This window comes from Takifugu flavidus, chromosome 20 (genome assembly GCF_003711565.1).
Source record: "Takifugu flavidus isolate HTHZ2018 chromosome 20, ASM371156v2, whole genome shotgun sequence".
Classification (NCBI taxonomy): Eukaryota; Metazoa; Chordata; class Actinopteri; order Tetraodontiformes; family Tetraodontidae; genus Takifugu; species Takifugu flavidus.
Genome location: NC_079539.1, coordinates 8,256,255 through 8,281,441, shown reverse-complemented (window position 1 = coordinate 8,281,441; position 25,187 = coordinate 8,256,255). Strand labels below are relative to the sequence as shown.

Here is a 25,187-nt window from a genome sequence, read left to right as displayed (position 1 = left end):
TTTTTCTGTGAAGCAAGCATTCTCTACCCTCTGTTCTGATCCCCTTTCATACGGATTGTGAACGGCGCTGCCATCATGCAACCTCTTTTCACATTGTATTTTCATTTGAAAAGGACACCGAGGCCTCGTAACCCCCTCCCGCTGTGCGAGTCCTGACAGACACATTGATAAATGCTGCCTTTTAACTTTATTTCAAAAGTAGCTGCGATTTTAGCGAGTGTGTGATGTTGAACTAATCTGAACACTAAAGTCTCTCAGTGTTCAACTTTTGTTGCCCTGAGGTGACATCACAGTTGGTGCGTCCTATCCAGAGAAATACTGTACGTCAATGAGCTCATCTTATCATTTACTGTAAAGATGTTTAACACTGTTGGCTGCTTCTGTCTGTGGCTGGGTCCGAGATGCTCATTCTTTCAGCAGCAGGCCTCTCATGGGGCCAGGTGGTGCTATATTAGTGCAAATGAGCATAACTAATCAATGTGGGAATGCATTTAGGAGTCGCACTTCCAAATTTAGCCAGTAGAGGAAGACAAAGAAGGAAAGGAAGTTTGAATAAGGGAGGAAGTGAGTATTTGTTGGTGTGCTAGCGCCCTCTTTTGGACATAGACAATAAACACTAAGTGACGGCTTGCTGAGATTATTAAGACAAAAAATGTCAGTGAGTGCACAGTATTGCTGCAATATACGTGCAATCAATCACAAACTAAGCTCACCGATTAGTAATTTCCAAGAAGAATGATCACATAGCAAAAATACTATTATAAATATTGTCCAGATAGAGAGAAAAATGTGTCTGGAAAGCTATGCAGCTGTTTAGAATGTTCCTAATGGATCAGTTCACCATTTGAGTTGTTCCTCGTGTTTTAACTAAGACGAGATGGATGACCTAATTAGTATGTGCCTATTTTGCAAATAATAAAATGATTCATGAGGGGTGACCTCATCGCTCTCCACATGCAATACAATGGTAATTCCATTAATGAGAGGTGGTTGTCAAAAGGGGGGGAGCATCATGACAGAGAGATTCTTGAAAAGCAGCTCCTTGATTTATCGTTGCTTTCGTTGGCTCAAATGTCAAAAATGTCCCAATAAATTTGATATTAGGTAAATCTCACTTGGCTCATGAAAACATTAAACGGCGGTAAATTTTACTATACAGCAATTTGGCAAAGGCACCCTTTCTTCAAAGCTTTCAGTAAATCACGATGGTCTTAATCAGCTTTAATTCAGTGGAACTGTGATATATCTTTGTTCAACTGTAATTACACAAGCTTTGGCCTTGACTTGGTCTTGCATTCCCAGAACAACCACGAATTTATGGATGCTGTATTTCTATCACTTGATAAAACACCTCCATTTTTGATTACTCACTGTTTTTTTTCCTCCTCATATAGCCATTACAAATGTCTGGACTTCTGATACTGACCAACTAAATGTCCTTGTGCTGCCTTATTTATATTCCAGCTTCTGTTGATTAACAGTTTTGTCTGTGCTCATATCATTAATTACCAAGTTATGCTGATGAGAAAACTGATACTCGGTATTAGGAGGATTTTAAACTCTGAGATGGTCCAAATTTTGGGTCACACGTCCTGTCAGGGTTGGGTCAGGTTAAGTTTAGGGTGAAGGTTGTCACATAAATGGAAGCCTGCATTACGAAATGGAAAACCCTGCAGAGAAAACTGCACATATGTGCACGCGTGAGTGTACAAGTGACGATGCCCATTCTGCAGTCACACCTGCACGTCACATTTTCCACCCACTTGTCTCGACATCCCTCTCCGTCTCCCTGTCGTTCCCCCGGCAAATGAAAAAAACATTTCAATGAACTACGGATTTTTCCCACAACTGTTGAAAATTTGGTTTAGGAACGACCTAAATCTAATGTTTTACATATTTGAAGATTTATTACTCTCTTTTGCAGCCCACGTATCTTTGTGTCACTTATGGATTTTACATATTCTATAAATAGCTTTTGAACTTTAAGCACCATCCAAATAAGTACAAATGTAATAAATGATCTACAAACTAAATTATTATGTTTATTAATACGGTGACTTAACAACGTTTTTTTTCCCCCTCGGGGTGTCAAGAATGAGAATGGGATCATTTTAATCGTTCCATCACAAAATAATCAAAAAAACCAACTTAACTCGAAAGCTCAAATGAGAGTTTATCGCATTCTTTTTTCTGGAAATTGAAATTCAACTTAAATAGTATACTTGTTTTCTTGACGTTTGTATTTTATTTTTATTGTATGATTGAAAAGAAATACATATACATACATAAATAAATACATAAAAGATCAGCAAAACTAGCAAATCTTTGGAAGAGAATGTCACAGAAAGACATTGTAATAAACAAAACTGAACTATTTCGAGAGAAAAAGAAACATTTTTAATTCTCAGAATCGGGTTTTTAAAAGCAGAAAATGTTGGCCAATCAAAACCTTTCTCTTAAACTGTCACAATCGCGGAACAGAAGCCCCCGCGTTAAAGACAACCGTCGTCCCGTCATTTCATCACCCTGATTTATGAGTGATTTAATTTGGGTTTAATTATGCAGAATGCGCATATAGAAAAGTTGCATACCGACCATCATCGCGGTTTACTTTCACTTTAAACTAGTGAGATTACACTCAGAAAGAACAAGCAAGAAAACCGACAGGACTACAATATCGAGGATCATTCGAGTCGTTTTCAATATAAAACAACCCAGCAGATTACACTTGTCCGTTTTTGCATGACGCGAAATCACCACATTCTCCCCATCAACTATTCTGCGCAGTTCGCGGACTCTTTCGTCCCACGTAGCGTCATTTTCGGCCCACACATTTCTCCCCCTCCGCCTGTCTTCATCCCAGACTTTTTTCCATTTTCTTTCTTTTTTCCCCCCTCCATGTAGGCGAATATGCAGGCCGGCGCCGCAATTTGGGAATCTGTCCTTGTATATGGCGGACGAAATTTTCACAAGACCCACCGCGACACGAACCCCCCGTGCAGGGCAGAAAAGGGAGCGCTTGCACGGAGTGCGTGAACCTCGGTAAATCCACCGTTCATTACGCCATTACTCTCAAAATGTAACGCAGCCTTTTGGCGGATGGAGAAGAAAATAGGCTGGGGTGTCCCCCCCCTCCCTCAACATTTGGAATTTCTCATAACTAATTTACATTAATTTTTTTTTTAATTTTTTTTCGGAGGAGGAGGAAGCAGTTGTGCAGCCACCTCTGGTCCGGGAGGGAAGGTTTCTGGAGCGGGAGTCTGGTTCGCATGAGCCGCATCGTGTTTGGAGGTATGTCACCACGCTGTTTCGCTGGGCTTTTTTTTCTGATTTAGAAAAAAGAAAATCTTAATTTTTTTTTTTTCCCAAAGAAATTCCAAGTTTGACTCCGCGTAGCAAACAAACGAGCCCCCGGCCGCGGTCTCTTTCCTGCCCTGCGTCCCTGTCACCGAACCAGGTGCGGGCTCGGAAAGCCATCCGAAATGGACCTAATCTGTTGATGTGGGGCCAGAATTTCCCTAACCAACTTTCCGGGTTAACTGTTGACTAGTCGTGTGTGCAGCCGAGTTAGTCCGGGTTCAGCCCGCTTGGGTTTAGACAGTGTGCGCAGCTGGAGTGAGCGGACCGGGCGTTAGTGGCACCATGAAGGACGGCGAGGGGAGGAACAATCTGAAACACAAAAACCTCCTGCAGCCATGTTTTGTGAATTTTTCAGCAATTTTTGAGCAGACCTCCCTTAGTTGCTTCCCTCCGCGGTTCCGCCGCTGTTTACCCGAGTTTGTGGCGGCGTCCTTCGGCTCGTTGATGTCGGGCTGCACCGACGGAGCCCGTTAGTGTCGTCATGTGAAAATAGAGTCCGAATTTTTTATTTTTAGGAAGGTAGAGGATTTGAAATCTCGGCGTCGTTTGGCGCCACCTGTCGGTCGTGGTTTTTTTTGTTGGTGGGGAAATTAGGAGAAGAACGTCATGAGATTTGTTTTTTGGGATGGAATTGTTAATTTTTTTGTTAAATGGATCTGGATTTGCTTGTGGAAAGCCTTAATCCTAAATAAATGCTACCTGGAAACCATTGCTGAACGGAAACTACGAGATGTTTTTCATCAAATTAATGTTTTTTTTTAAAACAAATTTGCATTTTTGCACTTTAGGCTTTATTTAGTGAATGAAATTCACTCACACATCCCTAAAAGTGAAACTAAGGATTGCACAATTCTAGCCTTTAATGGCCATTCCTGTCTATTCATTAAATTATATTTAGAAATGAGGAAACACTGGATCATTTGGATTTTATTTTTATATTGTTGGAATTGTGGGAGCAGAGGAATAACCGTCCGCGCTGAAATGAAGAGCACGGGGAGAAGAAGGTCCATGTCAGCATAAATTGGGGAGCAGGAAAAACAATCACAGCCGCTGCCTGGTCTGTTTATATTAATCCTGCAGACGCCAAACACTTTCCCATGTTGTGCGGCTTTGCCTTTGCTTTAACGTAAGGGAAACTGCAGAGGCCATTTTCCTGCGAGGGAGTTTTATTGCCGACCTTCACATATCCTGAATTTAGAGGGTGGAAATTCTGCAGGTTTGAGCGCAGAATCTGGGTGTAAAATTTTGCAGTTCCAGTTTGGAAAAAGGGGCTTTAATGCGGCGGGATCAGTCTCAAAGCCACTGGAATGTTTATGTGCAGAATACCTGGAGGACCGAGGAGTGAGTTTGAAAGTTCTGGAGGGTAATGTTGCAGTGCTGAAAAGAAAAACAACCCCCCCCCCCGACTCAAAAAAAAAAGCTTTGATTCTTGGGATTTTTGCAGCGGAGGTTAGGGACAGGGAGGTGAAACTCCTTCCTGGGAGCATAATTAAGCACAGAATGGATCCCATCCCGGCCTGGAACGTCGATGTCGTTGGAGGAGCGCAGGTTGTGCAGGTTCTGAAAGCCTGGTTGCGTTTTTGCCAGTCCGGGTAAACGTACATCCCATAAAAATCCAAGGCTCCTCACAGTCTGCTGTTATTTGTGCCGTTGTTTATTGTGGCATATTGAAAATGGAGGGGGGGGGCTTCACTTAAATTAGTCCCCTGGGATTTTTCTTTCCTGAGGTCAGAGCTGCTGCATTTAAACCAAATCTGTGTGTTCTACACATTTTCCCTGCCTCCTCTTTTTTAAAAGTGAACCTTATTGGCTCCATGAATAATGCACGAGGCCGTTCAATTGCTGCAGCCCTGGAAATTAGGCCTGTTTATGTTCCGTAGTTATGCACAGCTTCTTTTTGTTGACCGTGTTGTAGAGGTAGAGCCGAGCCCGAGCAGCTTTTCTGGAAACACAAATTTTCTGCAAAGCAAATCTCATTTCTCGGAGTGAAAAGTGGAAGGCGGGGGGGCTGAAACTCCCGGGGGTTTAATGAATCCATAAATCACAATAGTTCCAGGTTTGCCCAGCCTGCGTCAGTGTGCAGTGCAATTTTGATTTTCATCAAAAATTTAATCTGCCAGCCTACAAGGGTTTAGCAGCGGACTGGATGCTGCCCTGAATTTCTAATTTTAGGGCCTGATCTTTCAGGATTTATTTTTGTATAATTCAGCTCTGCTTTTCAATATCGCTTGTTATTAAATTTTAATTCGTGGCATTAACATATAGATTGAAAAGGTTTTTATGGGGGTTTTGAGTGCATGCTGATGGAATTTTACTAGACGACACAGTTTGGGGTTTTTTTTTTCCTTTTTTTTTTTCCACCAGAGCATCGCATGTGTGTATGTTGGGGGTGGGGCTGGTGTGTGTGTGTGTGAGTGAGTGGGGGGGGAATTATCCATTTCTCTGCATTATTGCTTTTTGAAATCATTGGTCATACACCACGTTGAAAGACATTTATTACAGGGGACAGGCAAATGTGCGCTTGATTAAAGGAACGGGGAGGGCAAATTGTGGTGAAACAGGTTTTACTCCTATTCGGCGACTCTGCATGAATAACACAAACATGCAGTGAAAGCAGTGATTGAAGCCCCCCCACCACTGCCGCCGCCGCCGCCCTCCCACTTTTAGCTGCATCCTATTTTTAATCCCTCTAAAATACCATTTTTCACAGGCCTAAACATGTTTCTATTTGTTTAAGGGAATTTTCTTCGAACCTCCCCATGCTGGCTACAGACGATGGTTGTTTTTCCATCAACAAAGTTGTTGATTTTCTTCATTATTGTGCAGCAGCAGGATGTCCTACCCATATATAGGCCGATTATTTTAAGTATCTCGTCTCCGAATTCCGAACAGATGTCCCCAAAATGTTCAAATATATGGCTAACCTATTTATTCTGCAAGATTTGCAGCCATTTATTGTTACTATGTGCACGTGTTAATGCGAACATGGAAGAGATTGTGAGGAGTAACTCTTACAAAAGTTTAGTTTTCTTTAATGGTTTGGCACAAGCTAATGGCTCTAAAATAATACACATTCCATAAATGCAAACATTAACAGAGTTTCCCCGTGTCGCGGCTTGTGTAGCTCCTCCCTCCACCTTCATTTGCTTTTTATGTGTTCCTTATTTGTGAGAAACATCAATCCCACATCTGGTTTGGATTTCCAATTGTCTGGTGCAAAGGATGAGGAAAAAAATCAGATTGTTCATTTTGTGGGAGATCTAAAGGCCAGATGCGTAGATTTTAATTTGACGGAGGCAGACACAGGGACTTAATCTAAAGTAAACTCTGGGATTGTGTTTAATTAGAGGCCTTGTTGATGAAATCACAAGTGATAGACACTTCATTTAGAGCTGGGAGGAAAGGCTGTGTTCCATTAAATGCAAACCACAATCAAAGCAAAAGCACTAATGCACCAGGCCCTGCTTATAAACGAGCCTTTTATTTCCCCTGATAACGGAGAGAGCCCTGATGGAAGCTGCAGGTGTGCACACATGCCGCAAAAATTACAGCGTGATGACACGATCAGATGCTAAGTAGAGGCGAAAAAGCTGAACTTGGGTTTGGCAGAATAGCCCTACCAGTCCTGTTTAATGGTTAAACTGGGGGAAGTTTATAAATGCACTGAAATTAGCACGTCGATGTGGAGTTTTTTTAATGAAGGTTGACCCGACTCAGCTCGCCATTTGGGCATTTTCACATCTCCATCATTAATGGGGGTCAGAGATCGGCGTCAACAACGTCATCGTTACACCTTTAAGTCTGTCAGAAGCTCAGGGCAGGTTTTGTGAGGGCGGATGGAATTTTGGCTAATCTGGAAAGATTGTAAGGGTTGACATTTGACTCCAGAAGAATTTGAAAAGACTTGTCTTTGAAAATAAATCTATTTTCGGAAATAATGTGTTTGTGTGAGTCTTTAATTCCTGACAACAGGACCGGGGAGGCAGCTAGCTGGAGATGCTAAGCAGGTTTAGCCAGTGGCCGTTTATTAATTTGCAAAGTTCATATGAAATAAACAATCCCCCAACGGTGGGATTTCCAGAGCTTGACGTGCTTCATGTATGCGCTCCCATTAAAGATCATGTAGCTCCACATTTGTGTCTGAAAGGGGCTTCAGACACAAACGGAGATGGGGGCCTCGCCGAGCTGCTCCTGCTCATTAAATTCAGTTCAACTTTATTTATATAGAGTCTGTTACAATCAAGACCGTCTCCAGGCGCTAGTTGCAGTCTTGCACAAGGTTTGTCATCACTAATGTGAGGAGAAGTAAGTTAACTATGACAGGGTTTGATTGGGTTGTTTTGCATCTAGATGGGGGGGGGGGGGGGTCCACACACTGTGGCCAGATGTGCACCTGCCTTTTACTGATGTTATTCCTGGTTGAGTTTGAGAGAAAGAGACTGTGACACTTCAGGAAAACATTAAAATGCTGCCAAATCTTTAGGAATAGACTTGATGGAGATCAAAAGTTCACAAAGTTGCCTGTTTTGTCTGTGTGTTGCTGTTGAGGGACATTCCCAGGCCATACGTCCATGTAGCCACGGAATACTGCCCCTCCCAACACCAGCCTGTCCTATTGCCCGATAACAAACCAAACGGAAAATGGTTGCTTCCTCTCAATTGTATTCTTGGACCCCTTTGTTTTGCCCCCATAAATAAATAATAAGGCCCAGTTTTTTTTCCAAGAGTGTCAGTTTCAGACTTGTGTTTATTTTTTTTTTCATTTTAAAATGTGACACAGTGAGATAACAAAGAGTGAAAGGAAAAACCTGATGAAATATCAAGAAGAGGGAGAAATTGCTGGTATTCCCTCTGCTGTGTCGCGATCAACCAGGATCAATAGAGAGTTAGACAGTCATAAAGTAAGAGAAGCATGAAATTGTCTCCAGTATTGATGTCCATGCTCACACACCTTCACATCTGGCTGACTGCAGCTCAGTCCAACATCAGTCTGAGATGGTTCTGAGGGGCCTGGACCCCAAAATCTCTGGTCCATTTGACCTTTGCTCAGTCAGAACAGTGCTGTATCAGCCTGTTAACAATAGAACATAAAGAATTTGACTTTTCCTGATCTGGATTAATGTACTCCCACACAGTAGGTGTCTGGAATTTTACAAACTCCGCTTTTACACTGTGAAACGTTGCATTTTAAACAGAACTGATGACACTGGGATGTCAAATTTGACGCTGCTGTGTTGGCGATACGGAATTTTAATGATGCGTATTTCAAAATGAGCCTACATGAGGATTAATATGAAATTCCTGAGCTTATATTTCAGTATAACAGCTGTTCATCAGCAAACACACCTCATTATTCTAGTTTCTCTCCAGTTTTATTGACTCCAGGAGAAGTTTTATATTTTAAATGAGATTTTCAGAGCTACAGATGCAGTAATTGCCTTCAGGGCGTCAACAGCTGTTGTCATGGTTAGATGACCTTTTTTTCCCCAACAACAATGCATATTAAACTCAGATACACATGCTATTTATGCAAAAAGAGTCCATAAATAAATAGAAAATAAAGGTCAGGGACTAATATATTTGTACATTTCTATTGCAGGATTATTTGACATTACAAGTGTACTCTGTTGTCTCATGTGAGAAGGAAATCCTCTGAATTTTAGAACTATGCACGAGTTTATCATACGGACAACAGGTGCCCAGCCATTGTGGAAAGATGGTTGACGTCACAAGGCTCAGGTGCTGGGAAAGATGCAGTGGTCAGCAGGAGTTTGGAGCCTGCATCTGAAAATGGACTCTACATGCTTGCCAACTGGACAGGAATAGTTTCTCAATCAGCTGGGAACGTCACCGGTGCGGGAAGGCTCAATGTGGGATATATTCTGTCTAGATTTTCCCTTGGAGAGCCACTTTTCTGATGTACACCTGTGTGCTGGAGTCTTACTGTCTCCATATTGCGCAATATAAAATGTCTTCCCAATCCGTGATTTGTGGGGAGAGTGTTTTTGAACAAAATCTTCCACGACACATGCCAGTGATGAATATGAGGGTGCCTTCGTGATATTTGGGGCCACTCGCTGACCACGACGGCATTAGCTAAAGCTCACTCCCCAACTTTTTTTTTTTTTTTGTGAGATTTGTCTCTTGAAATGCCAAAACGCTCGTCTGCGAGTGAAACCCAGCAACTCCTAATTGAAACCTCATCGTGGGATTCATCAGACGGCAAAGTTTGACATTAAACGGGTCATCTGCTTTGATATTTAGCCCCGGAGGATGGAGTCTTGCTGGGCTAAGTCTGCTCTGCCTTTGGGGGGCCTTTACATTTGGGATTGTGCGCGAGCGCGTTGACATTAAGCCTATGGAAAGCGCTGCCTCCGAATGGAGAAACTAGCTAAATTCTTTGCCTCTTTTCCTTTTCCTAAGAAAGGTGTATCTGGGCTCTGCAAAGATTTGATGTTTCTGTATTTGTGCACTATTTTTAGAAGGCCAATTTCTCCTCTTTCCATAATATCAGTCATCCTGGCATAACTCTGTTTTGCTTGGTTGCATTTTGAGCACATTCTCTTGACACAGCCTTTTATAGTCCTGCGCAGAAGTGGCAAGTTGTGTAATTTGGATATTTCTGAAAGCAGAGCATTTGGGTGTCACAAAGCTGTGGAATTTTATGCCGTCAAAGGTCACTTATGAACAGCTAAGCCACTCTGCTCCTCATGGGTAACAAGCAAAGTCTCTTTTCACCCACTCTTTATTTACAGAGTTCTATTCTCAGTGCCGGAGACGTGTACTTTACCATGTTAATTCACAAACCGAAGGGAGAAAAAAAACCCCACATTCCCCCTTTCCTCTTAATCCTATTGAGCCATCTAGATTGCTTGGGTGTGGGATTCTAACTTCAGAGGAGATATCGGCCATGGAAATGTCTGCCTTCTCTCTACTATAATGACAACACGAGACAGCACTTAAATGTAAGTTCCTAAGCGGCGTCTCTCCCCAGAACTCATGACCCAGTTTGGATAAGCCACAGATCTTGTTGTGAGCAGTTCAACACAACTGGACTATTCAAAAGGAAACGCTGATCTGCATCAGGGAGACGTAAACGTTCTTGTCATCTTTTGCTGAAGAGGGCAGCTTGTTAGCTTAGCTAGCCTCCTATTCAAGGGGAAAGGGGAGGCAATTCCTGCATGAAAATCCTCACGTCATTTGTTGTTTATCTACAGAATCAGAGGCTCAGAGGAGGTGGAGTCATGAGTGCACAGGAAGCACCCCCAGCCAATCCCGGGAAGGAGCAGACGGACGGTGGGAGTGCGGCCACAGATGGACCCTCACCGACCTTAGCGCCCAAAACGAAGAATTCCGGTCCGCCGTCTGTCACGATAAAGAAGGAGCCCGGGATCTCAGAGACGAGTAATGGGAAAGTGGGTGACGGCAACCCCGCTGAAATCTGCGTGGTCATTGGCGGACACGATGGAGGAGGAAGCGCGGGCGTGAACCGCAGACCTCAGACCGAGGGGATGTTTGTCCTCGGTACTCCGCCTCCGACAAAGAGCACAGATTCATGCATAGGTGTGCACTCAGAGCTCTGAGAGGAAACAGAGCCCCTCATTTGTCATTAATTGATTATCATTTTTACGCAGGCTCCTACATATGTGCAGTTTGTGGGAAGAAGTACAAATACTACAACTGCTACCAGACACACGTCAGGGCTCACAGAGGTAACACACAGGAAGTGCAATTTTGAACTAAGTCACTTCCTTCATGTGAGTAATCAGAACTGGATGATTTATTTCCTGCAGAATCAGAAAGCATGGTGGGAGACGCTCTACCCCCCACTCCCAACAGTAAGTAAATACTCCGAAGGTTATGATGTCACAGCCCGTTGAAATCGTTTCCACTTTTGGCGCACTCGACCCGTTTCATAATCCGGAACGTGATCACCGTGACCTTAAAGCCGACCTGCGAGGTGTGGATACAGTTTGACGGCTTATGATCAGAGGAAGCGAAACAGAAACAGTTGTTGACAGCGCCAATGAAAAGATGCAAATATTTGCACGTTACTTCCTAAATTACATACAAACACAAGTCTTAGAATTATCGGGACTAAAAATAACCCTGACTGTAGTAGTTGAGTTATTTATACACGCGCTCTGTCGGCAGCACATGGATGTACGGCCGTGTAAAGACAACATAAACACGTCAACAAAAGGGAATCGTCTGAAGGCAGAGGAACTGCAGGTGTAGAGGGAAGCATCGAGGGGAAGGCTTTTAATGTGACACAATAGGACCAGTGTGCATTTGAAATGCATGTCTAATTAATTGGGTAATAGCACAGTTTGTCTTTAAATCAGCAAACAAATTCACAAACAACTCAATAAAGATGTGTTTGAGGTACGGACATTTAGCCTTAATTTACTGGTAATTCCTTAAAATGGAGCTGCAGCCGTTTGAGAGACATTATTACGATAACAAAAACCTTTTACAGGCAGCGACAGATGTCCAGAGCCCACGCATGTCAGCAAATTTAGAGCACTTAACAATTTTCTCTCAACGTCTTCGACTTCTGCTGTAACCTCATTTTAAAGAGATGTTACATTCTCGATGGACGAGGTCATCATGCCACTGATAAAAATTAGCTGTATTCTGAGGTGCTCAGCAGAGAATGCAGTTTTAATCCGAAGCTGGGGTCATGAGTCCCCGAGCAAGCTACTAACTTAGCTAAGGAAGTGTTTGGGAGCATTTAAGATGACCAATTATCTCTACAGAAAGACCTGCTGGGAAAAAGTCCCCCCCGTAGTGGTGTTAAGGTGTCCGAAAAACCGCCATGAATCGGAAGAATCGGTCTCAACGAACCGACCCCAGAGCTTAAGGGATGTCATGTCATCTGAAGAACTCCAATTTGTCATAGTAACAAAGGAACATCAACTCAGAGGTCCAAGTATTTCCTCAAGATTTGAAGGGAAGCGTCGTGTTAATGTACGACGACTCATTCGGTTGCATTTTAGGACGCGTCCTGTCCGAATTGAATTTTACTCCATTTATTGAAATACGTTTGGCATCGTCTTCCTCTCTCATCTCATCAGGAGTTTATAGATTTTTAATGCCATGAGATTGATAAAAAAAAATCCATTTCACTTTAAATAACCCCACATGAGAGACTTTTTAAACTCCCTTAAACTTCAGACAGACGAGAGGATCACACGCTTTTGGGGCCTGAACCAATTTTCAGTCTTTACTATATAGTCTGTGCACGTGAATAGAATTCTCCTCTCTGGTTGCTCGCCCGCAGGCAGCTTCCGTTACTCCTGCGACGTCTGCGGCAAGAAGTACAAATACTACAGCTGCTTTCAGGAGCACCGCGACCTGCACGCAGTCGACGGTAAACGGGGACATTTAACAGTTTGCACGACCAAATCCAAGACTTGGGACTAAAGGTTCTGGTTTATATGCAGGTCTAATGAGAGTCTCCCGTTGTTCCAGATCCATATGAACAGGTGGTGTTACCTGGGGACGGCCTTAAAGAGGAGGAGCCGATAGAACCCTACCAGAAGATTGGACCGAGTAAGAGCGATGCCCTACAGATGCATTCCAGCTGTAGCTTGAATGATTTGTGTCAGCTTATACAGTGGGAACAGACAGGAAATGTAGAGCGGAAGCTGTAGATTATAGACAAACGCTTGACAAGTTGAGTGTTTGGGGACAGTTTGCAGTCACATGACCTTAAGTTGTGGCGGTCCACTTTGTAAAACTTGAAAGCACATGAGCTAACCCCACAATGGAAAGGTTGCAGAACATGAGTCCAAAAGTCCTCCTTCGCAGGGGACAAAGCACTCGCCTTCCTCCGCAGAGGCTGCGGGTTCAACCGGCGGCAGCGGGCGTCCCTTCAAACACAATTGGCGGCGTTCGCAGGTGGGGAGCCTGCACTCTGTCGCTGCACTAATGACTGATTAGATTGGTTTTGGGGGACGGAGCGAGCGTCCCGGCCCTCGAGGCAGACAAATCTCACATTTCTGTGTGCCCCTTTCACACCTGCACTTTCAGAGAATCAGTTCGCACGCGCCGGAGAGGGTTCGCCCCACCCAGGTTTGAGGATGTTTGAGAGCCATAACGTGTTCTCTCCATCAGGGGAAATCTCAGGGTTGCATCCTAAGTCCACTCGTATGTAGACGCCGCTCTTTTCTGTAGATTCTCCCAGATAAAATACGCTCTCCACACTAAATGCAGACAAAGTGCACCAAATCCGCATGCAAACCAAATTACAGGGCAGGTGTGAAAGGAGCTCCATATTAAGATCTTGTTAAAAGTGTAATTCTACCTGGAACTGTTCAGTTGGGGAAACATTTGCTCAGATCAAAATCCCCCACTTCTTCCTTTGCATCACTCTTGCTTTCTTCTTTAGGAATAAGCCAAACTTGCATTATTTTGTCTCCTTTCTATACAAGAACGCAGCTTTTAGCAGTGTTTCTCCTTTTTAATCACTCATTTATGCTGATAAGGTTTTGATTGTGCCTTTTCTTGTCTGCAGAAACTGGGAGCTACGTCTGCGAGTTCTGCGGGAAGCAGTACAAGTATTTCAACCCGTACCAGGAACATGTTGCTCTTCACACTCCAATAAGTGAGCCAGTTACTACATATCTGTCTGTCTATACAGGCCTGTCCTTCAATTAACTCTGGAAAATCTGCCCTTTGTGTAGGCACCTTTGATATCAAGGCTTCACGGATACAAGAATGCGGCAGCGTAGACATGAGTAAATATGGACATAGCCAGACTGCTAAAATCAAAAGTAAGCATTGTTTTGGACTATTCTTTCTCTTGTTACTTTTTTGGATCGTGAACAGACTTCAAGGTATTGACAAAACTGCGGGGACGATTCAAATGTGTGCAAATATTTATCCGTCTTCACTGTTATTTCACTATTTTCTTGATTTTTCTCTCCGTCGGTGCTTCTCTAATGCTGCCCCCACCCCTTTCTGCTCAGAAGCTCTCTGCCATATAAAAAAACTATTTAAAGCATGACACTCGCATCATAGAAGTGGGTCAAAAAGATGGAATGAAGTCGAGAATTAAACCCGTATTTTAATGTAATTCCAACATTCGGATGTGTGTGTGCGCGTGTTTTATTTTTTTTTCCCAAGGCTTTCAGTGTGATGGACCTGCGGACTAAAATTAGGATTTATAAATGGCTTCATCTTGTCTGTTGTGTGTTTCTAGCTGGAATTAGAAAGCCTATCTGCTATTTAATGCGGGCATTTCTCTCATTAACACTCCTGTGTTTTCACTTGCAGACAGTCCATTTAGGCGGAAATTGGAAAGCGCAATTCAGTCTAGTCTGGTTGATACAAACAGTTCACAGAACTCAAGCGGTGAGCACTGAGTGACTTGTATTTATATGGATGAGTGCGTGTTGAGTGTGGTTTTTTCAATCGCCCGGGCTGAAAATTAGGTTTGAGTGTGGAGGACGCCACAAGGTCGAAATGAAAAAGTTGAAGCTGCGGACAAATCAGAACTCTTGTAAATACCAGGTTACATCACCTTTGGCTCTGATAGCAACAGTGACCCAAAAATAGCCTTCCAATTAGAGGCCTTGGACACATGTAATCCACCGCTGACTGAGCACTGATGGCCTCCGTGGCACAGAATTGTTTGGAGAAGCTGCAGATTTTCGAGCATCGCAGTTTACTTTTCCTCTGGGCTTTTTCGTATCAAACACTTCCGGGCAGCCGTGATGGACGCGTTTGTACTGTAGAGCGAGATCAGCTGGGGAGAGTTGGCGGCACCTAGTGGTAGCAGGTACTGCCCCGGTTCAGCATCTACCTCAACCTCCCCCCTCTCCATTTTCCAAATATGCTGCAGTGAATAGATTTAATTTTAGTCTTAAGGACAATTATGGTATGTATGTTTAGAAATTAGCAGTGAATGTCCACTTTTATGCTGTATCCATGATAAATGTAATAATAATAAGTTTTTAGCTGAGTCAGGTCTGACAGCTATTTTTAGTTTTATTTTAATTTTTGGGTGCGGAATCCAAAACTGATCTGTTTTTCTCTATCACATCAAGTTTTTGAGTATCCCTTGTAGGATATTGGTACACACCTCACCACACTGTCTCAGTTGTGACCTCACAAACGAGTTGCCGTGTAGCTGTGGATGAGTCCACTCGTAATCAGCGGGTAAGTCTCACTGCAGCTAATCAGTGGGATTTTGCTTATCCTGAGGTTGAGCTGTGGAGAAAAAAACTTCGACGTGCTCGGAAAACAACTGACTCCAATTTGGGAATCAGCATGCCAATTTTAGTTTTAATCAGCATAAAATCTAACTCAACAGAGTTTTGTTTTTTTAAAATTGTTTCCCACTGTTATTGGACTTTTAACTGATTGAGTGTGAGCTGACGAAGGTGCCGCGCGTCTGCTGTTTTGCATTTACATCCATCTCCTCTGCAGACTTTCCTGCACAGTCGAACGCGATCACAAGCTCTCGTCGCGGTTTATTGATTGTTGTCTTCTTTCCCTGTCTTCAAAACGGACAAATGTCAGATTTAGAGGACGAATGCACCGTTCCTGATACTCCGATCAGCGTGTGGGCGGAACACATAGGATAGGTTTAAAAGCAAAAGGTCTGATTCTGGTGGTGTTTTCTTCTTGGTGGTAGAATCAGGGTTATTTTAGGTTCTGCTGTCAGCATTCTTTAAAGGGTTTGTAATGTTCTACATTAGATGATAAAGTTACACAAAAAAAGATTTGTGATTCCCCATCGCCCTCACCTTTTATAAGAAATCATGAGTGCCGACGCACTGAGTGAATAAGTCATGGATGACGGCCCAGCGGGTCTGCGAATTTAACACACCCTCTCTCTGCTGCACACAGGAACTGCGAGCCCTCTGGTGGCCACATCGTTCTCTACGACCCAGAGTAAGTTCATCCCCTTCCCACATGTCAGCCTCTTCACTTCATTTTTGATTCATTTTTTTTTAAAACTCAACCATTGATTCATCCCCCTGGAGTTTAATTGGCATGATTTCGATCAGCATCCAATTAGACAAAGGCCCCAGACGAGGTTCAAGTCAGGAGATTTTCATATACTGATTTATCTACTAATGCTGCAGCTTGTTGAGTCTTTTTGTGCTGCATTTACTGAAGCGCCATCTCGCCGGAGATGAACTGTCAGAGCCGTTTGGCGAGCGTAGCTCAGGGAAAACGGAGGCTAGCTGACGGACAGTGTGTTAATTTTCTCCTCTGACGAAGAGTCATACGCTCTTGTGGGCCTTGTGATTTTTTAGAACACTACACTTGTGGTGCCTGTGGCATCCAGTTCCAGTTCTACAACAACCTGCTGGAGCACATGCAGTCCCACGCTGGTGAGTCCACAACCGCAAACGCATGTTTAGCTTGGCAGGGAAGCAGAGCAGGTGAACACACCCTCAGTGGCTGCAATGCATGTGAACGTGTGTTTGATCACCGCACACCGAGGCGATCTGGGAAATTGTCTCTTATTTCTGATTAGAGATGTTCAAGTCTCCTCAAAGCGCTTTACAACACTTGTCATACGTTGTTGGGTTGTTGCAGATCTGGTTCTGAGGCTACAAAAGGCAGATTTTCATGGTTGATCGCACTGATTAGGAGGCACTATTGACACAACCACGTGTGTGTATATACAGGGTAAATTTAGTCAAAGTGTGGTTTGATAAATGTCCAGGTTTAGTCTTTTTTTTTTTTAAATGCACTTTGCATCTTCTTTTTTTTTGTCCCCTCCCCGTGCTGTTGATGCCTTTGCCTCATCTCTGACCTCTGTCTCTTAGCTGACAGCGAGAATCACACCAAAGGGGACTCTCCCAAAACCCCCTCAGGCTCTGGCGCACAAGAGCAGATGTGGAGAGGTTCTCAGGCTCAGGGCCAGGCCCAGGTTCAGGTTCAATCCCAGGCTCAGGCCCCTCCCTCAGTTAAACTCCAAATCCAGCCTCAAACCATCGCCCAGAGGAATCATACCCTCAACCGTGAGTGTTACGCTGTGTTTGCAGTATGTCGGTGGGAAAAGAACCCAACCCTGATCCGTGTGCTCGTCCTCTGGTTCTGCTGGCAGAGACTAACGGACTACCTGAGAAGGAGCGGCTGCAGGTGGCCGAGCGCCTCTTACGGGTAATGTGCTCGGATCTGAGCATGCTGAACGTGCTCAACAGCAAAGACTTCCTGAAGCTGGCCCAGACGCTGGTGGACACGGGGGCCCGTCACGGTGCCTACTCCACCCGCGACGCTTTTGGCAATATGAGTGCCTTGGCCCTGCGCCAGTTGCCCCGCATGTACAACCAAGTCAAGGTCAAGGTCACATGCGCCCTGGGCTCCAACGCCTCGCTGGGGATCGCCGTCACCTGCCACTCGCAGTCGTCGGGCCCGGACGCTTGCTACGTGCTAACGGCCTACCAGGTGGAGGGCTCGAGGCTGAAGCGCTACGTGCTGGGGGTGAGGGAGGCCGAGCTGAGGGAGGGTCCCGAGCAGGTCCACCACTGGGTGCAGAACGTGCTGTCCGAGTTTGTGATGTCAGACATCCGCACCGTCTACGTTACGGAGCCCAAGATGTGGGCGGCGGGTTTTTCGGGATCGCCCCTCGGCGGCGGCGGCGGCCGCGGGAGGATCTGCCTGAGATGCGCCGGGTGCTCGCTGGGCGCTGTCGTTCAGGCCGTCCTCGGGAAGCGCAGCCTCCAGGCCCGGGGTCTTCACGAGCTGGCCGAACTCCTCTCAACGTGCCGAGACATCGCCTCCTCTTCCACGCTGGCCCTCCGCGAGGACCAGTGCGTTACCACGTCAACAAGCACAACGGAGGAAAGTCTACAGGGAAGCGCCGCCCAGTGTCCCACCCCTCCGTGCTGGGACCGAATGGCCGAAGCTCTCCTGCAGGTCCACGCCCACTTTGAGCAGATCTGCGAGGCGTACGGCCGCAGCAAGGCCACGGCTCCCGTCCTGCAGGGTCTGAACAAGCACCTGTTAGGGACGCTCGCCTGCCTGCTGGCGCCTCTGCGCATGGCGGCCCTGGAGCTGAGCAGCCAGAGGAGACCCACGTTACAGCAGGTGCTGCCCGTCTACCTCCGCTTGGAGAAGTTTTTCACATCCAAAGCCGGTGAGGCTGGAACTGGCACGGCTAGTAAGCTCTGCCACTACTTCCTGGAAGCTCTTAAGGAGAACTTTAAGGTACCCACACTTGAATGAACCCTTTTTTTTTGTAGTTTTCAGCATTTCATGTAAACGGACTTCTTGTTTCCAGGTTGAGCGAGCCCACCAGGTGGCCATGGTCCTGGACCCCCAGCTGAAGCTGCGGTCGGTGCCGGCCTACCAGCACGAAGACATAATCTCCCGCGCGTGTGAAATGGCAGCTGAGACCAGGGATGGCGGCGTATCCGCCAGCGGAGGCTCAGGTAGCGACGAGCGGGACAGCGACGGCCCGCCGACCCCCAAAATAAGCCGCACAGAGGCGGGAGGGAACAATGGCGGCACCTCAAGGGGGGCCGCCTCTTCTTGCGCCGGGGCGGGTAGCGACGAGAACCACAACCAGGTCAGGCAAGAGATATTTCAGTACCTGGCCGAGCCGCTCCTCCAGGGCACACCGGACCTCTTCCAGTACTGGGGCTCAGCGTTGGGTGACAAGTTCCCTCGGCTCGCTCGCCTGGCGCTGTGGCTGCTGGCCGTGCCGGCGGTGGGCATCCGCGGCGAGTGCGTGACTGTGTGTGAGCAAAGCCTGGCCATGAAGAGACGGCAGCAGGTGACCGCCGAAGAGATGAACAAACTGGTTTTCCTCCGGGCCAACATGGGCTAAGAACCCAGTCGGCCCCAACCGACCAAACCTTCACCTCCAACCAATGACTTCAGACTATTATTTATATACCGTAGGCTTAGATCAAGTGTAAACTTTAACGTGTATGACATGGAATATGTCAGTAGTTACAGGAAACTCACTTCACAGAGGTTTCAAACACCCATGAGACGAAACAGCCGATCACACATTTTATACAGAGAGAAGACTGTTTTGGTGGGGGGGTGAGGAGTGGGGGTGGAACGTCCAGTTTGAAAAGTCGTCCCGTTTGGTCCGCTGCCGTCGGTGCGGGATGCACACACAAGTTCTCAGTCGCGCCCAGCGTTCGGAATCGCTCCGGAATAACGACTCAACTGCTGTTAGTCTGATTGGCGTTTTCAGGTAAAGTCGGCTCTCGCTGCTCCCAAACTACTGTCGCGGCTAAACACAGGTGATCGGACCGTCGGAGGGTGACGGGTTTTATCGAAAATGGTTTGAAACGCATCGCATTTCGAGTTGCTGTGAAGTCACCGGGGCCGGCAGGTACCTGTAGCGTAGCACGGACGGTGTCCTCGGACGTTAATTTGATGCGCTTTATCGCAGCGCGGGTGAACGTGAAGCTGCGGATCGTTCGCCCGCGCGGCTCTGTATGCATTTCTTATTTAAGACGGGTTAAAAGCAGGCGATGAAACATTAATGGCGCGGTGCTTTCCTTCTTGTTTCCGTTACAGATTATGTAAAGTCACCCAGAGGACTGGTGTCCTTCCAAACTGAACAAAATGTTTTCAAACTGGAGGTCAAACGGCTCGGTTTGCACAAAAAAACAACCCAAAAAAAGGCCAGTATTTTAAAGTGAACTTGGCGTTTGACCTTTCAGAACAGATTCCTTTGATAGGCACAAAAAGTAAAGCACCGTTGTTGGTCGCAAATGGTTTCTAACGCCCGCTTCAGTGTGTCTTCACTGTGTTACTGTGTTATTTCACTCTAAACCATCAAAGAAAATCCATTTCAAAGGCTCATGCCAGGTCCAGAAACCACCGTTTTTATGTAGTTGCTAATGTTATTGGAGGTTTCTGGGTACCGTTGTGGAAATGTTTGACAAATTTTAACGGTATTCTCACGTTTTCATCCAGATCTCACTCAGATCTGCAGCTCAAAGCTGATGCTAAAACACACACAACCCTCAAAACAAATGACTTTTGAGCACTTTACTGTGCAGAGAGCAGGATGCTGTTTGTACACGGAAGACTCGAGGAGCCTGATATCTGCAGCTGGTGTCCAAAACTCAGACATGTGGTGTATTGGTAACCACAGCGCCACCTAAAGGCCACCACTGCCTGGCTTTGCGATAGATTGTAGCAATAATAATCTTTAACAAACGAATAAAAAGTGCTTGACTAAGGAGAAGACGTTACAGTTCAGGCCGTTTAAAAGGTGACACATGGTTAGCTGCAAGTATGATAAATAGTTAAATGCTAGCCTTAGCTGCTGTTTTTATGCACTTGTGTTTCCTTTTAAACGAGTTGGGAGGAAAAACCGTTTCCTCCTCTTCCTCACTGCTCATTCAAACATTAACATTGTCTTCCGTCTTCGAGGCAATAAGCGTTTCCCACGATGCATCGTCTCCCCGCGCCATCCGCTGAAAACGACTGTTTCTCTGATACTCTGACAACACTTTCGCGACTATTTCCACACGAACCAACGGGATTTTCTCAGGAACGAGTGCGCCCACGCCGGCACCGCCACTTTTTATTTATTTCTACTCGCTGCACCCACACACGCACCGAACTGTGACCTCAATGCCGAGGCGAGCGCCGAACCGCGACTCCGTGAAAACGTTCCACCCCGACTCCGTCCGGTTAGCGCCACCTGCAGCAAAACAACAAAGCAGATCTCGGGATGGCGGGGGGGGGTACTGTATTCACTAAAGTCGGTGCATGCATAGTCATGGAAGGATTATTTATTTTTTTAATCGATTCTACACATTTCCCGAACTGATACCTCCTGAAATGAGTTGGCTGAATGGAAGTTGTACTGTAACTTTGCTGCATTTGGCACTAATTAGTCGAGTATTAGTTTGTTATCTCTGTTTTTGGGCCTTAAAGTCATGTGACCATTCAAAAACAACCCACAGTCAGCTCCAACACTCATGCCTTTTTTTTTTTTTAAATTGCTGTTCAATGGCCTTCTTTCCAACTGTTTCCTGTTTTGACGTTCCCTGGTTTTATTGACGTCTTTAGATGGGCGTTATGTCATAAGTGCTTTATTTTAATGTTTTTTTTTAAGTTTCAGCCTTTTTCTTTTTCTAGGTTTTTGAAACAAGTCAGGAAGGATTTCAAAATAATGCATCTGATAACTTACCCTGCAGAACCTCAGCGACGCAGATGCAGCGCAGCAATGATGAGTGCAAAAAAACAAAAAACTGATCGTGTGTTGTGATACTTTTATCGCGATTGAACAGTCGATGCTGCTCCATGTTGTAGCCGTCATGTCTCACTACTCTTGTCGAAGCTCTCATCCCGGTTCCCAATCCACAGACGAGCACAAGCGACTCTTACGAACATGGCTGGGTTGGTTTGTTTTCTGTATTTCTGTAGCTACGCGTGGGAAGTTCACAATCTCAGATGTTCTGAGTGAAAATAGACTTTTTCAAGTCTACCTGATTGCACAAATGTTGACTAATGTCCAAATTTCACTTTAACACATGTACTTTAACCGACTTCTTACCTCCAGAAACAAATTTAATAACGTTTTTAGGTTGTTTTCTTGCCAATCACCAGGCTGAAAAGCGCTGCATTGCTGCTTTCAGGCCTGCTTCATCAAACCCAGCATCAGTGATGGGGCGCTCATCCAAGCATGTCCGCTAGAGGGCAGCAAACACTTTCTAGAAGACGTCATTTAAAATCATATTTGGGTTAAATGATTAAAGAGCTGCGAATCAAAAGAATGCCAGTTATTTTCACAGTTAGTGATTAATAATTAATGAGGGAAAAAAGTTTATTTATCTTGTGATTTATGATTGTAAGTGAAGAATTGCGGGTGCAGATGAAGATGTCAGTTTTAAAGTGCAGCATTTTCTTAGTTAATAAATGGTAAAATGAATTGGAGATAATCAACAGAGACAGCTCTCATTTAGTTATCCGTCATTAGCATCTGTACGGCTTGAGTTAAATGACTTTTAACTGGGTTTTCTCCTCAAAGTCGGCGTGCATTCTGCTGTGTTGGTGTCGCACATTTATACAGTTTTATTTAAATCACATAAGTTATATTTTAATTTGAGAAATCTCTTTGGACACCAATCTGCTGTTTTACCTCAGTACTCAGAAGGTAATGTTGTAATTTAAAAATCTAGGATCTAGGAACTCAGCTGATCACAACATTTAGCTCTGATCCAGAATTACTGTAAATTGCTTTGCGGATTTTATTTTTGAGTTTTTTGTTCTTTGCAGTGATCTCCTTTTAGCCTGATAAAGGGATTTTTCTTACCGTTTTTAAATGTGTTTTAAATAGAACATACTCTGGGACAAAACGCCATGGTCGGCGCACCGGCGTCAGCCTGATTTTTATTTGGAAACTAGCTCTTTTTTTGTGGATCGAACGAGAATTATATCTAAGATATGCATGCTTTTAACAAGATTACTGATATATACAGTTAGAACCGACACAATTCACTCGCATCAGAGGACAAACACTGGCTGGGGGAGGGGGGGGGGGTCACTTTCAGACGCTCTCCAGGCGTCAGAGGAGAAAAGCTGGGCTGAATTTGGACCGTTGGCGTGGCGACGTGGAGAGGATGGGTTGTGTAAATACAAGAACTGCTGTTTTTTTGGGGGGGGGGTCCATTTCAGAGTAACATAGGGAACACCAATAACATTATACCTCTATTTTCTACAGTAGCATTTCAAAAGGTTTTGATATAATAACTCAACTTAGATAACGTTATTAGGAAGTCAAAATCAGCTGTAAGTTTTATTTTGTTCAGGATTTTAACTTATTGAGATGATGTAAAATATGCTATAAGAATGCTAACGTTGAGATCCGTTCTGTTATAACTATGGATTATAATCTGTATTAGCTATTCAGGTTAAGATATTAGTGTTGCTTTCCTCCTATTTTACAGGCATTAATTCCATTTTTATACTGCTAAAATGCAAAAAGAAAAAAAGATTCTGTTCTTTTTTATGGCACTTTGGCAGCAGATTCCTGTGTAGCTTTAGATCTGAGTTGACTCATCAGTAGGTCTAATTTATACTTTTGTAGCAACACTATTTTTATATAATGGCAAAGAACGGTTCCGTGTTCCTTTTCTTCATTTTATTTGATTTTTCCTGTGTCCTCTGTGGCAGCGCTGTTTCAATGTTGAATACATTACCCACTGTAGTATGTGAAGTGTGAATAAACTCCAAATCTGGTGTACGTGCATCTGAGGGGAGTCGACCTGCTAACTTTGTTAACTCTGTGTGTCGTTTATGTCACATTTCTGCTTTCATCCAGACTAAAACTGCAGAAAATGATGCGTTTAGTGTCTGCCCGGTGAGTAAAACATTCTGCATTCACACTTTTAATCCTCCAGACTGATTTTAAGGTCAATGTTTATTTAGAATGCTGTGCTGGCAGTCCTCGTTACCATGGTGATGATAGAGAATGGAAGTATTATAGTAGTTATCAAGTGCTTGAATTTAAAAAGGGGGGGATTAGAGGGGGAGATACTTGATTAAAGCACATTTAATTAATGTGTTATTGCACGTTCTTTGGACAAAGTGCAGTTAGATCTGTTCAGAGGTGGAAATGATCACCCGAAGATTCAAGTTTATGGCCCTCATCTTCGTCCTGGAAACTCAATCTCACGTCGTCCTGGGGGGGGGGGGGGGGGGGGGCTGGGAAAATATTCAGCCATCTTCCCGTAAAGAATGAGGCGACTCGCTTATTTTCAGGGGGAATGAGGACTCCCACCCAGAGGGTTTCCACTTTTGGGCCTCACGGACGCATGAGGGGCCCGCTGAACAGGGCCGGCTCGGAGGTGCGTGCGAGGGTTCCCTGGGGTGGGGGTGGGGGGGCTGCGGACCGGGCGAAGGAGCGAGGCGGTGTTCCTCACAGCCCGCTGCCATCCTCCCTCCCCGTGCCCCCGGGTCAGTCAGCCCCCGGGGGTGTAGTGGTCTGCAGCCATGCAGAAATGCTCTCCCCCCGTTGCTCCCTGCACGGTTGCCGGCCGACGCCTTATTTGCAGCACATGCGTCAGAGTTTGCCTTGCGGACCCCCCCACCTCCACCTCCACCGCTGAAAGGTGTCGTTTTTCCAGCTATTACTAAAGTTTGTTTTTGCTTTGAGCCCCCTGTGTTTGCGTGCTAGTCCTAATTCTTTCCTCTCCCCCCACCATAACAGTCATTTAGGCTGAAAAGCAAAATGTTGGATGGAAACAGGCCTCCAATTGCTTCCGTTTCGTTGTGGGTTAAGGGAAAGTTTGCACGTCAGCTCATCATGGGGGGACCACATATTCTATTAGTTGTTATTTGCTGGCTATCGGTGCTCCAGCTATTAAATTATGAATTTGTCCTCAGTAAACTGATCAAGATTGAAAGTGTCGCAGCGCAATAACAGTGATGCGCGGCAGCCCCCGACCACAAGGGGGCAGTATCAGGCTTGTTATCAGCGTGTTGGCAGACTTGTTTGACCCCAACTCCTGATATTTAAGAGGAAAGTGTTGCTCTTTCTCCAGCCACGTTGCACGTAAATACAGTATTGCTATTTTTGCTTGAAGTCGGTTGCCAAGGGAAGAAAATGAACTTTGGACTCCAGACTGAAAGAAAGGTGAGTTTTGGGTCATTTGAAGGGTTTGGCCAGAGTCCGCAGGTGATGCGCCGCACGTGCAGCTACATTTCCTTCCTCTCACCCTCGACGCGTCCCCCTGCCCAGATCGGACCGGCGCCCACCTCTGTCGCTGTCAAGGTTGGCACCTTCGCCGCGGCCCAACAAATGGCCGTCACGGCTGTCCCCAGATGTCTGCTCAGTGAGCCTGGGAGGGACGTGGAAGGACAGGCGGAAGGAAGCGCTCTCA

The 25,187-nt window shown here is 45.2% G+C and overlaps 1 protein-coding gene across 7 annotated transcripts; it reads left to right on the top strand.

Moving 5' to 3' along the window:
- The first annotated feature begins 2,500 nt into the window (after positions 1-2,500).
- Positions 2,501-23,554, top strand: znf618 (zinc finger protein 618). 7 transcript variants are annotated; one of them, XM_057018727.1, is made up of 16 exons: positions 2,501-3,042; positions 3,200-3,291; positions 10,578-10,884; positions 10,995-11,072; positions 11,154-11,198; positions 12,644-12,733; positions 12,835-12,915; positions 13,174-13,263; positions 13,880-13,969; positions 14,049-14,138; positions 14,641-14,718; positions 16,219-16,263; positions 16,632-16,709; positions 17,151-17,345; positions 17,432-18,534; positions 18,608-23,554. In XM_057018727.1, the coding sequence occupies exons 3-16, from the start codon at positions 10,605-10,607 to the stop codon at positions 19,154-19,156; spliced, it is 2,892 nt and encodes a 963-aa protein (XP_056874707.1). In that variant the 5' UTR covers positions 2,501-3,042; positions 3,200-3,291; positions 10,578-10,604; the 3' UTR covers positions 19,157-23,554. The 7 variants fall into 7 exon arrangements, with proteins under 7 accessions (XP_056874707.1, XP_056874709.1, XP_056874711.1 ...); XM_057018726.1 differs by having other exon boundaries at positions 2,503-3,042; positions 3,203-3,291; positions 10,578-10,923; XM_057018725.1 differs by having other exon boundaries at positions 2,503-3,042; positions 10,578-10,923.
- Positions 23,555-25,187: the final 1,633 nt, after the last annotated feature.